Source organism: Neofelis nebulosa, chromosome 6 (assembly GCF_028018385.1).
Source record: "Neofelis nebulosa isolate mNeoNeb1 chromosome 6, mNeoNeb1.pri, whole genome shotgun sequence".
Lineage (NCBI taxonomy): Eukaryota > Metazoa > Chordata > Mammalia > Carnivora > Felidae > Neofelis > Neofelis nebulosa.
In genome coordinates this window covers 46,370,888-46,383,704 of record NC_080787.1, presented here as the reverse complement: position 1 = coordinate 46,383,704, position 12,817 = coordinate 46,370,888, and the positions used below count along the sequence as shown (strand labels likewise).

At 36.2% G+C, this 12,817-nt stretch overlaps 1 protein-coding gene across 4 annotated transcripts in view; it reads left to right on the top strand.

Annotated features, from left to right (window-relative positions):
• Positions 1–12,817, top strand: part of SUPT3H (SPT3 homolog, SAGA and STAGA complex component) — a 546,620-nt gene that overhangs the window by 370,367 nt on the left and 163,436 nt on the right. For all 4 annotated transcript variants that reach the window (XM_058736123.1, XM_058736125.1, XM_058736124.1 and 1 more), the window contains exons 4-5: positions 7,453–7,539; positions 10,542–10,632. In XM_058736123.1, coding sequence (XP_058592106.1) covers positions 7,453–7,539; positions 10,542–10,632 — 178 coding nt within the window. The remainder of the gene's footprint in view (positions 1–7,452; positions 7,540–10,541; positions 10,633–12,817) is intronic.

Genomic DNA, 12,817 nt, shown 5'->3' with positions numbered 1-12,817 from the left:
TTTTCAGAAATACTGGATCTTTAAAATTTTATTTCCCTTATACCTGTTCTCAGGAAACAGAGGTATCTTTTAGCTATAGCCCCACCACTGGGGGAGGATGATAAGTGTTGTAGTTTGTTTGAGTCCATTCTAGTGTTCTAGTTTTTATTCTGCCTGTTGGAAAAAAATAAAAATCACTATTCTTCAGAGGAACATAACCAAATCCAGAGTCCTTATAAGATACAATTCACAATATCTCAGATAAAACTGAGATTCCTTAAAATATGAAGGGACAGGAAAACATGACCACATCCCAGAGAGTAGACAAAATGAAGACTGACTCCAAAATGACCAGAGGTTGATATTAGCAAATGGGGTTTTTAAAGCAGCTATTATGTCTATGCTGAAGAACAAAAGAAATCTACCAAAATAATGAAGTAAGCTAAGAAAGAGCAAGAAATAGGATCAAGAAAATAGGAATCCAAAAGGAATACTTAAAGAGTTGGAGGACACCAGGTGAGGTGTCTCTGAGGAAAAACAAAACAATGAATTTGAAAGAAATCCTTAAATGGTTCAAATCTTTCAAGGAGTTTGTGATGAAACAGTGTTCGGTTCACAACACAATAAGCAAGGAAACAAACCAAGGAAATGATTAACAACAAGAAAAATATTTTTTTAAATTGTAAAAAGAAATTTGCTCATAGTAGCCAAGCTGTAACAGTGTTTACACAGCCATAAAAGTATAAACACTTGGTATTAATTTTTTTAAATTATATTTTATAGATAAGATAAAGGCAGGGGAAGGAGATAGCTAAATACAAGGCATCTGAGAACACTCAGTCTTTATCTTCTGTAAGTAAGAGTTGATAGTATTTAAAGCTGAAAATAAAAACAAGCGTTGTAAGTTTACTTCAGATATGGAGGTGAATAACAGGAGAACAAGCTAGACAAGTTGAAAGTAGTTGCCTTTTGAAGTAGAATTACAGACTGCAAAGAAGTATGATAAGGTATTCCTGCCTGTCATTATAAAACTTAGAGTATTATTTGACATTTAATGTTACATACATTTTAACTTAAAATTTTTAAAAACTTTAATTAAATTACATACTTACAACACAGCACAGTGCTTGGTACAAATTGGGTACTCAATAAATGGGAGCTCTTGTTCCTAAAATTATTAACTCCCTTAATAGTCATTAAAATCATTATTTACCCATTTCAAATGTCTATATATATATATATGTATATATATATATGTATATATATGTATATATTTAAATTCCAAAACTATTCCTTTTGGATTCCTATTTTCTTGATCCTATTTCTTGCTCTTTCTTAGCTTACTTCATTATTTTGGTAGATTTCTTTTGTTCTTGAGCACAGACATAATAGCTGCTTTAAAAACCCCATATACATACAAAAATATGTATATATTTAAATTCACACACACACACACACACACACACACACACACACACATACAGATCTAGGGAAGTTGTTTGATATATCTGATCTTACATAATTACATAGTAGCAGAGCTGGACCTGGAATCCAGATTTCCCAACTTCTAGTTCCTTCAGTCACAACATAGAGTTTCAGAGAGGATCTTTGAGGTTGTAAGTAGAGCTGTCCTTTCATCATTGGACCTAGAATCTGGCCTAGTAAATAGTGATACACCAATGGATAGAAAGACTGACAAATCTTAGGGGGACAACCTAGATTTTTATAATATAGCTTTTCATAACATAGCTTTCAACAGCTCTTGCCTTTTACTATTTATTTTTTTACTAAGTATTCTCAAAAAGGTAAGATCCAGGGATTTAGTCAAAACCCAAAGGAAAGAGGTACAAGAGAAGTGTGGTTAAAATGGAATATTTTCAGGATGTTAATAATTGTGAAATTAATTTTGTGATACTTTTGAAACCTTTTGGAACTTTAGAGAAATATTTCTGCTGAATTTATATGGGTCCCAGACAAATGTTACTGACTTCATCTAGCCCAATTCATTTATATCATAGACGAGAAAACTGACAATTGTCAAGGGGAAATGGATTGCCAACATTTAACAAACGTTTATAAACTGTCTGTTGGGGATTGGTGGACCTGGACCTAGAGATGTTATTCAAAATGTAGTTGGGAAGTGAGAGTGTTAAGTAACTGGTTGAGAAAAATAAAGAAGAAACTTGTTGACAAGTATAATTAAGATATTATAAACTGAGCATGTAAGTTTCATGCCTAGGTTAGGTAATGAACACTACTGTATGAAGATAATCATGGAACTTTTTTCTTTGAGAAAATTATTTTGAAACCTATATTTTATTTTTTTATTGTTTTTAATGTTTGTTTATTTTTGAGAGAGAGAGACAGAGCGTGAGCAGGGGAGGGGCAGAGAGAGAGGGCAACACAGGATCCAAAGCAGGCTCCAGGCTCTGAGCTGTCGGCACAGAGCCCAACGCGGGGCTCAAACCCATGAACCGCAAGATCCTGACCTGAGCCGAAGTTGGACGCTTAACCAACTAAGCCACCCAGGTGCCCCTTAAAGCCTATATTTCAAAGAAGAAAGTGTTGCATCCCATAAAGAATCTGTTTCTCAAAAAGACTACAAGAATTTCTGATAATTTGAGTATATAATTCTATATTACGGTTCTCCAGAAAAACAACCAACAATGTATGTGTTTGTGTGTGTATTTGTGTGTGTGAGGATAGGTAAGTAGGTAGGTAGGTGGGTGGGTAGATAGACAGATCGATAGGTAAAGGAAAGACTTGGCCCCCATGATTATGTAGACTGAAAAGTCCCAAGTGCTGTGGTTGGCAAGTTGGAGACCCAGGAGAGGTGAGATGCATTTCCAGCCTGAATCCAAAGGCCTGAGAAACGGGATGTTTTAGTTTGAGTCAGAAGGCTCAAAAAGACCAGTGTCTCATTTCAAGGTAGGCAGAAGGTGTTCCATTCCCATTCTTTAGTCTTTATGGTTTTTTTTTGTTTGTTTTTTTTTTTTTTTTGCTTAAATCCCAGTTAGTTAACATACAGTGTAATACTTAATTTCAGGTGTACAAAATGGTGATTGAACAATTCCATATCACCCAGTGCTCATCACAGCAAGTACACTCCTAAATACCCATCACCTACTTCTCCCATCCCTCCACCCACCTCCCCTCTGGTAACCATCAGTTGTTCTCTATAGTTAAGAGTCTGTCTCTTGGTTTGCCTCTCTCTCTTTTTTTTCCCTTTTGCTTATTTGTTTTGTTTCTTAAAGTTCTGCATACAAGTGAAATCATATGGTATTTATCTTTCTCTGACTTATTTTGCTTAGCATAATACTCTTTAGCACCATCCATGTCATTGCAGTTGGCAACCCCACATCCTGGCCAACACCTCTTGTTTCTTGTGTTGTTGACTTTAACCATTCTAACAGGTGTGAGGTGATCATGTTCTTTTTTTTTTTTTAATTTTATTTATTTTGAGAAAGAGAGATAGAGAGAGTACAGGGGAGGGGCAGAGAGACAGGGAGAGAGAGAATCCCAAGCAGGCTCCATGCTGTCAGCTCAGAGCCTCACACGGGGCTCCAACTCATGTATCATGAGATCATGACCTGAGCCAAAATCATGACTTGAGCGTGAAGCTTAACCAGCTGACCCACCCAGGTGCCCCAAGGTGATCACTTTCTATTTAGTTCTTCAGCTGATTGATTGAGGTCCTCCCACATTAGGGAGGGCAGTCTACTTATTTTATCTATTCTCATGTTAATTTCAACCAGAAATACCCTTACAGCCACACCCAGAATAATCTTTGACCGAAGGTCTGATCACCTTGTGGCCCAAACAAGTTGACACATAAAATTAACCATTATAGATGCACAAAAGTGTGAAAATAGAATTGAAATTACTGGAATTTAAATGTATAATAATATTAAAAAAAAAACACAAGAAATATGATGGGAATGAATGTATAGAGAAATCTGTGAGTCAGGCTGTAAAGACACATTAAAGTTAGATAATAGTGAAGTCTCATAGATCCTAGAACGAGAATTATGGACATCATATTTGAGCAAGATCATTTTAGCACTTAAAATAGATTGCATCACAATTTGGAGATGTTGCAATTTCCTGGATTAGGACAAGTACTGTGGCAGTAGAGAGCAGATTGGAGAACCTGAACAGATTATAACAAAACAAAATCAACAGAGGTTAGTGAAAATGTAGCAGAGGGAGAAAAATACAGTGAGTCTGATGTTAGTGTCATTGACTGCAATGAGAAATTGAGAAGAGATTTGTTTGAGGGATCAAAGATGAGGCATTTAAGATGAAATGTAAAGTTTAACAAAGAAAGTGTCAAGCATGATGAGTGTTGATATGCAAAAGGAACTTTTGTCTTTTAAACAGTCCTTACAAGTATAATATTATTTTTAGTTTACCTTGAAGAACAAATAATATTTATCAGGAAAAAAAATGCTGTAAATGAGTTGTTCTTGTGCCAAAATAATAATGTCTTGTAGCACAATATTTTATTAAGTTCCAAATAAATCTCTTATGGTTAGTATAACCATACCTTTATCCATATGGTTAAGAAGATTAAGTTGTATACTCATTCTACCAGTGATTGGTCTTAAAGTACTTATCTGCTCTGTTATTTCTTGCATAGTTTATATCACAATTAAATGTATACTACTTTCATTATAATAAAAAAAGTGTGAAGTGCACTATTCAAGTGATTCAAATTACTGCCAGAAATATTTAACATGCAACAGTAAATAATGAAGTACAGCTTTGATGTAGTTTCACAGATTAACAAACTGAGATTTCTTAGAATGTAGAATCAATTTTTGTAACACTGAAGTTATTAGGATTATTATTATTTTTTTTTTTTATTTTGGTTTCCTGGCTCAATGAAGGGCTTTCACATTAAATGTACCAATTCTGAGCCCAGCATTCGGTGAAACTGGCCTGGCCAGCTGCTATCCTGTTTTTTAAGCTTTATATTGTTTTTGTTTTTTGTTTTTAAAATGTTTGTTTATTTTTGAGAGAGAGAGACTGAGCACAAGCAGAGGAGGGGCAGAGAGGGAGGGAGACACAGAATCTGAAGCAGGCTCCAGGCTCTGAACTGTCAGCACAGAACCTGACACAGGGCTAGAACCCATGAAGCGTGGGATCATGACCTAAGCTGAAGCAGGACTCTTAAAACAGACTAAGCCACCCAGGCGCCCCTTAAGCTTTACATTGTTAAAGAAGAGTTTCTTTACTCTTTCTGATAGGCATGAACAAAAATTTCTAGAAGGAAGCCAATAGGTAATCCACACTTTAGTGTGATCGCCGTAATTAGCTAATGCGATTGCTCTCCTCACTTGGTAGAGAAGAGGAGGTCAGAGTTTGGGAGAGGTAATTTTGGAGCATGGGGCACATCAGGACAAACAGGCTTAGTGAAGTAACACAACAGTAACTTCTGGTCTCAAGGAATCACTTCATGAAAGTCCATAGCGTTCTAGAGAATCCTAGCAGTGCCAGGGCTAGTAAGGTACAAGTTTAGGTGAAGGAAATTGGTGCATCGGATAGACAAAAAATAGAGTTCAGGTTTCCTGCTAATTATGACAACGGACCATGACGTATATTCCTGGAGGTCCCTACAGTAGTTGTGTCCTGGCTTTCAAAGGTGTTTTAAAATGTCTTAACTCAATTACGTCTTTATTTTTCCACTGTCTCTTTTTTTCCTGGTTAATAAACTGACATTTTGGAGAGGATAATAAATACGGATTATTTATTTAGATGTAATGTGGGTAAACAATTAATTGGGGAAACTCTTTAGGGAGTTTAGGGATATATACTTATCCTGATCCTTTCTTAACATCAGCGAAATTCCTTCTGTTCTGTATAGTACTTTGCAGCTGTCAAACTGTCCCCATCCTTCATTTACGAAAATACAAAGTTACTTGTCAGTGCTGCCTCCTGGTTCAGTGTATGTTCTCTGTGTCCAGACATTTAAATGGGTACTGAGCCCATATTCTTCTCCACACTGATTGTGTGTATTTTATACTATGGTAGAAATGTTTTTATTTGAAAAAAAAAAAAAGTGTACACGTATCTCCCTGACACTCGAAGTTTTTAGAAAAATATGTTCAGATTTTTCCTGCTGAAAACTTGTAGTTTCTTTCTGGGTAGATACATCATCTTTTTAAAACCTTTCCCCTAAGATTTCTTTTTAAATGGTTCACAGTTAAATTTAAATTTCTATATTTAGGTAGAATTATGTTTATATACCAACCACCAGTATCCAGGAAATTCAGTGGTGAGGCTGACACATAGGGAGTTTATAGTCTATTTTGTAGTCTGTGTATTTAGACAAGGTTTGAAGCTTACTTAGCAAAATCGCTTGAACATTCAAGCAGAATTTCTTTAGTACAAATGCACTGTTTGATTCCTTATAATTGTTAAGATAACAGTGTGTCACTTTTTAAAGATTCGTTCTCAGAGATATGTTAGATGTATTCCTTTCAAAGAAGAATGCATTTAGGAACAGCTTTTATATGTAAATATTTTTACAATATTGGATAGAGATGCTGTGGTGCAGTCACTACGGTTTGATCAAATTTGGAAGAAGTTCCAGGCACATATTTGTAGTGTTTTCTCCAGTATCTTTATTTTTTTCATCTGGACATATTTTATGTTCCTTCCAACTAATCAAAATACGAAACCGATTTTGCCTGTGCCAGAAAATAGAACTATCATTTTTCACATTCTTTTATTTTCCAGGTCATTTTCAAGTAAGATTGTGTTTCTAGGACTTCTGAATTCCAGAAAACTCTCAACTTTGTAGATATAAGGGCCCAGATGAACATTGCAGGGGGAATCTAACTTTCCATGCAGTATGTTTTGTGTTGTGCATTCCAGATACAGTTAACTTTTTGTGTGCATGTGATTAGTGTGGAAAGAAATTAATGCAGTCCAGTATTATGATTTATAGACTGAATCCTTTGCCCACTGAAGACTTGCCAAAACTAAAACTATTTTTTTTCCTTTGGATATTAGAAACAGCTACTGTTTTTGTTGATCTTTTAAAGTTCTGAATGGGCCTATTTCAAATCATACCAGCATGGGAGCTCAGATTAATAATATACTTATTCAACTAGTGATACTGAGTGAAACCATTGCTCACATGGATATGAGGATAAAATTTCATAAAATTATTTTCAGGTGCATTAATGCATTTCTGGAAGCTGCACATGATTTTTCTTCTGCATGAAAGAAATCAAGGATTTCTGTTTATTGTATCAGTTACAGGTGGGCTTATAAGTTAATTTAATTGTGTTTTTTTTACTTCAAAACATAAGACATTTTGCTTTTAAAAGCAGTAATGTGATTGCCGGATTATTCCCAAAGGTTTTTAACTCTTAGTATATTTATCTCCCTTGAGACGTCATGACCGTAGTATATTTAATTTAGATTACTGAGAAAAAAAAAAACCTCAATTTTCTTTGTTGTTAGTTACAGCAAGCTGCTGAAGTTTCTCAGCTTCGGGGAGCCAGGGTAATCTCTGCCGAAGACCTTCTGTTTTTGATGCGCAAAGATAAGGTAATATAAAATAATTTCATTGTATTAACGGGCCATGTTTGGTGCTTAATTCACACATATTGGGAACCATGTCCTTGTTATGTAGCTTTCACATTGGAGTACAACTATTAAACTGATGTTTTAGTCTTCGTAGTTTACACAACAAAATGGTTTACTACAAGAAACTTGGTATTTGTTTTCGTGGGCCAGGCACTTATGCAAAACTATGCTAGCAACGAATTCTCACTTATGCTTACGTATATATTTAGACATTTTCATTACTACATAATATTCACTGCGTATCATTTGTGTGCTTTGTTCTAATAAGTGAGGTAGAACTAAGTGGCATCTTTTTTCTTTCTAATTTTACACAGGATTGCAGGCTTTCCCAGAGTTTGTTTCAAGGTTTATTCGGGGAAAACTAAACCAAGATGAGTATTTCAGTAGCATAAACATAATAGTGGCTAGACTTTTCTTTTATGGTTAAAGATCTACCTTTCTTACTCTTTGAACCCTGGTATTAAATAAAGTATTTAGGCTGGTATTTACCAGTCTATAACTATCTTCGATGAGCAGCTAGTTGAAAATATTTTATAAAATTTTACATGTTTTTAATAAAAGTGTCATCTGAAAGTTACATGTACAAAAGCTAGCTGAATAGCCACCATGTGTCATGGCAGCTGCTATCCCGAATGAGGCAGCCGCGTTTAGTTTCTGATGGTCCATCTGATTGCTCCATTGTTTTTCCGCCGGCCTCTTCGTTACACGTACCCATTCCTCTTCCACCATTTTTGATATCCTTGTGGCTCTGTTTCTTATCAGAAGACATCCCGTCCGACCTTTTGGATAACCTTGTTACCATCCTTTCCAATATCCAACGGCTTTATACCTGTGAAACCTTTTAATTCTGCTTGACCGAAGGTTGCCTGAACTTAGATCATGTATTTTTCTCTTCCTCATACAGTGAGATCCAGAGATCTAGAAATCACACCTTGGCCAGTCTACTATTAAATCTTATAAATTCTTACTTCATTAACTCTTTGATGGTATGAGGAATATAAAGGAAGAGAAAAGAAATGTCTCCACTAGCAAGAAGCTGTAATCCGGTGTAGGAAACATGTGTGATTTGGTTGAAGGAGCAGAATTTTGAAGTTGTGTGCTTCGATGAGAGGGTGTGGGATATGCTGAAGGGGAAGTCTCTGCGTGGGGTGGGACTCGTGCAGTTGCATGCAGAATGGATCAAACGCAAAGGAACTGGCCAAGATGCTGGTTCAATAACCAAGGCAAAATGTGATGAGCATGATGGCTCCGGAAGTGGGTAGGAAGGAAGAATTCAGAGAGATGGGAAAGAGCACAAATATGCCGGATTTGGCGGCTTCATTATCCTCGGAGGACCAAGGAGGAATAGACACTGTTGGCAGAAATGAGGGTGTGGAGCCAAGGTCCCTCAGGAAGGCAGCGGGGGAACAGTGCAGTTAGCATTAATACTTGACAGACTATGTCCAACCACCTTTCCCTTTTTCATGGCAGAGGTTAAAGAGGATCACACAGAAAAACACAGTCCCCCTTGACACTCTTTCCTGCCTTTTGGGAAAGTCAAAATTTAAAATCGTATTGAAACCACAGGAACATACACTAATTGACAACGCTCCTCGACTTCCAGGAGGACTCTTAACCAGAAAGCTTTCATCAACTGCAAACATAGCTGTAATATGATAGCTGCCAGAGTTCTCATCTTCCTCTGCAAAATAATAATTGTATTTATATGCTGACATGTTCCAGACCGAATTAAAGTAGTTTACATAGGTGTACTGTAAGACGAAGTTAAATCTAAAGTATTGAGTACAGTCGGAGAAGCAAAGAGAAAGGAAGGGTAGCAGAAGACCCATATATAGGTGCATGGTTTTTCTCTTGGTAATTCTGGTTTACTTTCAAGCTTTATTTATTGACTGCTTACTGTATTGTACCTGGCACCTTCACTCATACTGCCATTTATTCCTCACAGTGGTCCTGTAAGGTAGGTACTTTACTTAAAATCATAAACAAAGGAACAGGTTCAAAGTTTACGTTCTACTTCTGGCCCTGCTAAGCTCTAGTTGTAAGACTGTTTTTAAGTTCAGTTTCCCTGTATGTAAAAAGGAGATGATTATGTTTGTCTGTGTTTCGGGTTGTTGCAAATATCAAATAAAATGCGTGTAAAAAGAGCTTGTGTAAAATGTACTGTGGTTCAGCCATAATTAGGAATCTTAAACCTGAAGTTCGGGAGCCAGTAATATTAAATTCTAAGGGTAAGCACACAGCAGATTACAAAGTATTATCAGTTACTTTTAAAGGTAAGCAGTATTACGGTCTTTTAATAAACCTAAAGAAAACCATCAAGACGCAACTATCATTCGTCAGCTTCGAGTCTCGTTAAAATATGTTTCTCAGATTATAGAAAGTCGTCCAGAAATATAAAACATAAACCAACTCTTCTCAGTTAAAAAAAAAAAAAAAAGAAAGAAAAACAAAAAGATCTCCAGAGAAGAGGAAGCAATAAAAAGGAACGTTGCTTGGCATTTTAAAGCAACTGTTACAAAATCCTTGTCTAGATGTTTATAAATCACTTCAAAAAATAAAATTTGGTCTTCAATGTGTACAAAATTTCGTCAAGTCAGAATAGTTAGCTTAATATGGAGCATGTGATATTTATCACAATCTTCAGGAAGAATTTGAAACTTTTTATAAGACCAAAAAAAAAAAAAAAAAAAAAAACCAAAACCAAAAACCCCAATGATTGCAATTCTAGAGCATTTAGATACTTGCAAATAAAGAGTACTTTTAAAAACACTTGTGTTTGAGCTGTTTTAGCTTTTATATTTAATATGATGACACCTTTTATTTCACAGTAGTATGCTGAGGACTGCTGTGTTTTCCCCAATGATCCTGGACACAAGTTTATTAGATTTAGTTATCGTAGTGGTCTGTTACCTGTAAACTGAATGTATGTGTAAGGTTTCTTACTCATTTCATATTTTTAATAGAAAAAACTGAGAAGACTGCTAAAGTACATGTTTTTCCGAGACTACAAATCCAAGATTGTCAAGGGCATCGATGAGGATGATCTTCTGGAAGGTAACCTAAACAAAAACACTAAACGGAGAGCGACATGGCTCGTGTGCCCGTGTGACACATCGATGCAGTGACAGCGTGGACATACCCGTCCCAGTAGGACGGATGTGCTTCCGTTACGTAACGTAGCTGAGAAACTATCAAAATATCTATTCAGCCGGCAGCTGAATCGTATGATTTTCTCTTTCCGTTGCTTCATATTAATCTGGTAGGTCAGTCCTTTTAATCATGTGGCCTGTTTTATATCACAGTGACATGAAACTGAGAAAATCATGTTGATTCAGAACCTAATCGATCGGAGCAAGAATAACTTTTCTGTCGCGGGTGTATGGAGACAAAACTGTTATTGTATATATCTGAAATTGACACACGGGTTTTTCTCAGTTTATTATAGAAAGTATCTGATATGTGGTATGATGTAAAGTCACCTCATTTTGGTGTGCTATTTCACTACTCTTTGAAATCTTACCAACAGCCTAACACAGAATAGACAATTTTCCTTATCTGAATTTCCAACTCAATTCGCCATTTCAGAATATTTAGAAAAAAAAAAATATTAATGTTTCAGAATCAAACAGTGCTAAGCTGAAAACAGAAATGTGCTGAACAATACTTACTGAGTCAAAATAAATATATGTGTTTTAGAAACAACTCACATATTTTGCATTGGATATAGTCACTGAGTAGTGAGTATCCATGGCTAATAATTACATTGATAAATCAACAAATTCTCCTGGATTAAGAAATCCAGCAAACTACTCAAAACCAACTGAAGAGTTAACAAATTTTGGAAGTAAATTGTGATATACCTTCAACAAATTAGCAGGTGTACCAACCATGCAGAAAGAAAGAGAGAGAGAAAGAGGAAAGGAGGAAGAAAGAAAGAAAAGAAGGAAAGAAAAATTCATATCAAATGTTTCATCAGTGGTGCCTACTTAATATTACTGTAATTCTCATAGAATTTAATTTCTGACGACTAGTCATCCAGGTGAATTTAAACGTTTCTTTTTTTAGAGAGCATAAAAAATACAGACTTACACCCAAACAGACCTGAATTCTAATCAGTCCCTCTTCTCTGCTTTCTCTCTCTGTGAACTTGAGGATCCATTTTCTCATAAGCCAAAAATTATACCACTTACCATGGTAGAACTCATATGCATGTTTAAAACCTAATGTATGAAAATCACCTGATACATTCTTGCCATCGAATCAGTGAGAGATATTAACAACAACCTCTTAGAACGCTAAGAAGCTCAGGGTGGTGAGACTAGTATTCAGTTGTACTAACAGCATCATATCAGTTTGATGTCCTCTCCTCATGTATTTCAAATCTCGCCTCTTTACTTTCATCTAAATTTTCTTTTTTTGTGTGTGTCATATAAAGTCTTAAAATAATTGCTGTAACATATAAGATAAAATGCTCAGGTAAAATATATCAAATACTGAGGTGGGACTTTGAGAATGGCCGTATGAGCAGTGTGGCAAACTCGTTCCCCAATGAAACACATTTAACTGGTGAAAACTTTAAAAAGTAATGGCTTCTGAGACACCTGCGTGGCTCAGTGGGTTAAGCAACTGACTCTTGATTTCAGCTCAGGTCATGATCCCAGGGTCATGGGTTCAAGCCCCATGTGGAGCCTGCTTAACATTTTCTCTCTCTCTCCCATCCTCTGCCCTACTCCCCCATTCACATTCTCTCCCTGTATATATACAAAACTAAATTTTAGAAAAAGTAATGGCTTAAAGTCTCCAGAAATTGTCCTAAGGGTATACAGCAAACGGAGAAGCACATATTTAAAAAAAAAAAAAAACAAGTCTCATTAAGAACAGGAAGAGTCTGGGGTGCCTGGGTGGCTCAGTCGGTTAAGCATCCAACTTCGGCTCAGGTCGTGATCTCACTGCTCATGGGTTCAAGCCCCACGTCGGGCTCTGTGCTGACAGCTCGGAGCCTGGAGCCTGCTTCGGATTCTGTGTCTCCCTCTCTCTCTGTCCCTCCCCTGCTCGCACTCTGTCTCTCTCTCAAAAACAAATAAACATTTTAAAAAATCAAAAAAAAAAAAAAAAGAATACCAAGAACAGTGAGAGTCTGTTTGATTTGAGCCAGGACCTGCCCCTATAACTCCTCTTCTCTTTTCCTGCCACCTTAGTTCAGTAGAAGCTTCACGCTGGGCAAATGTTCCCAAGAACC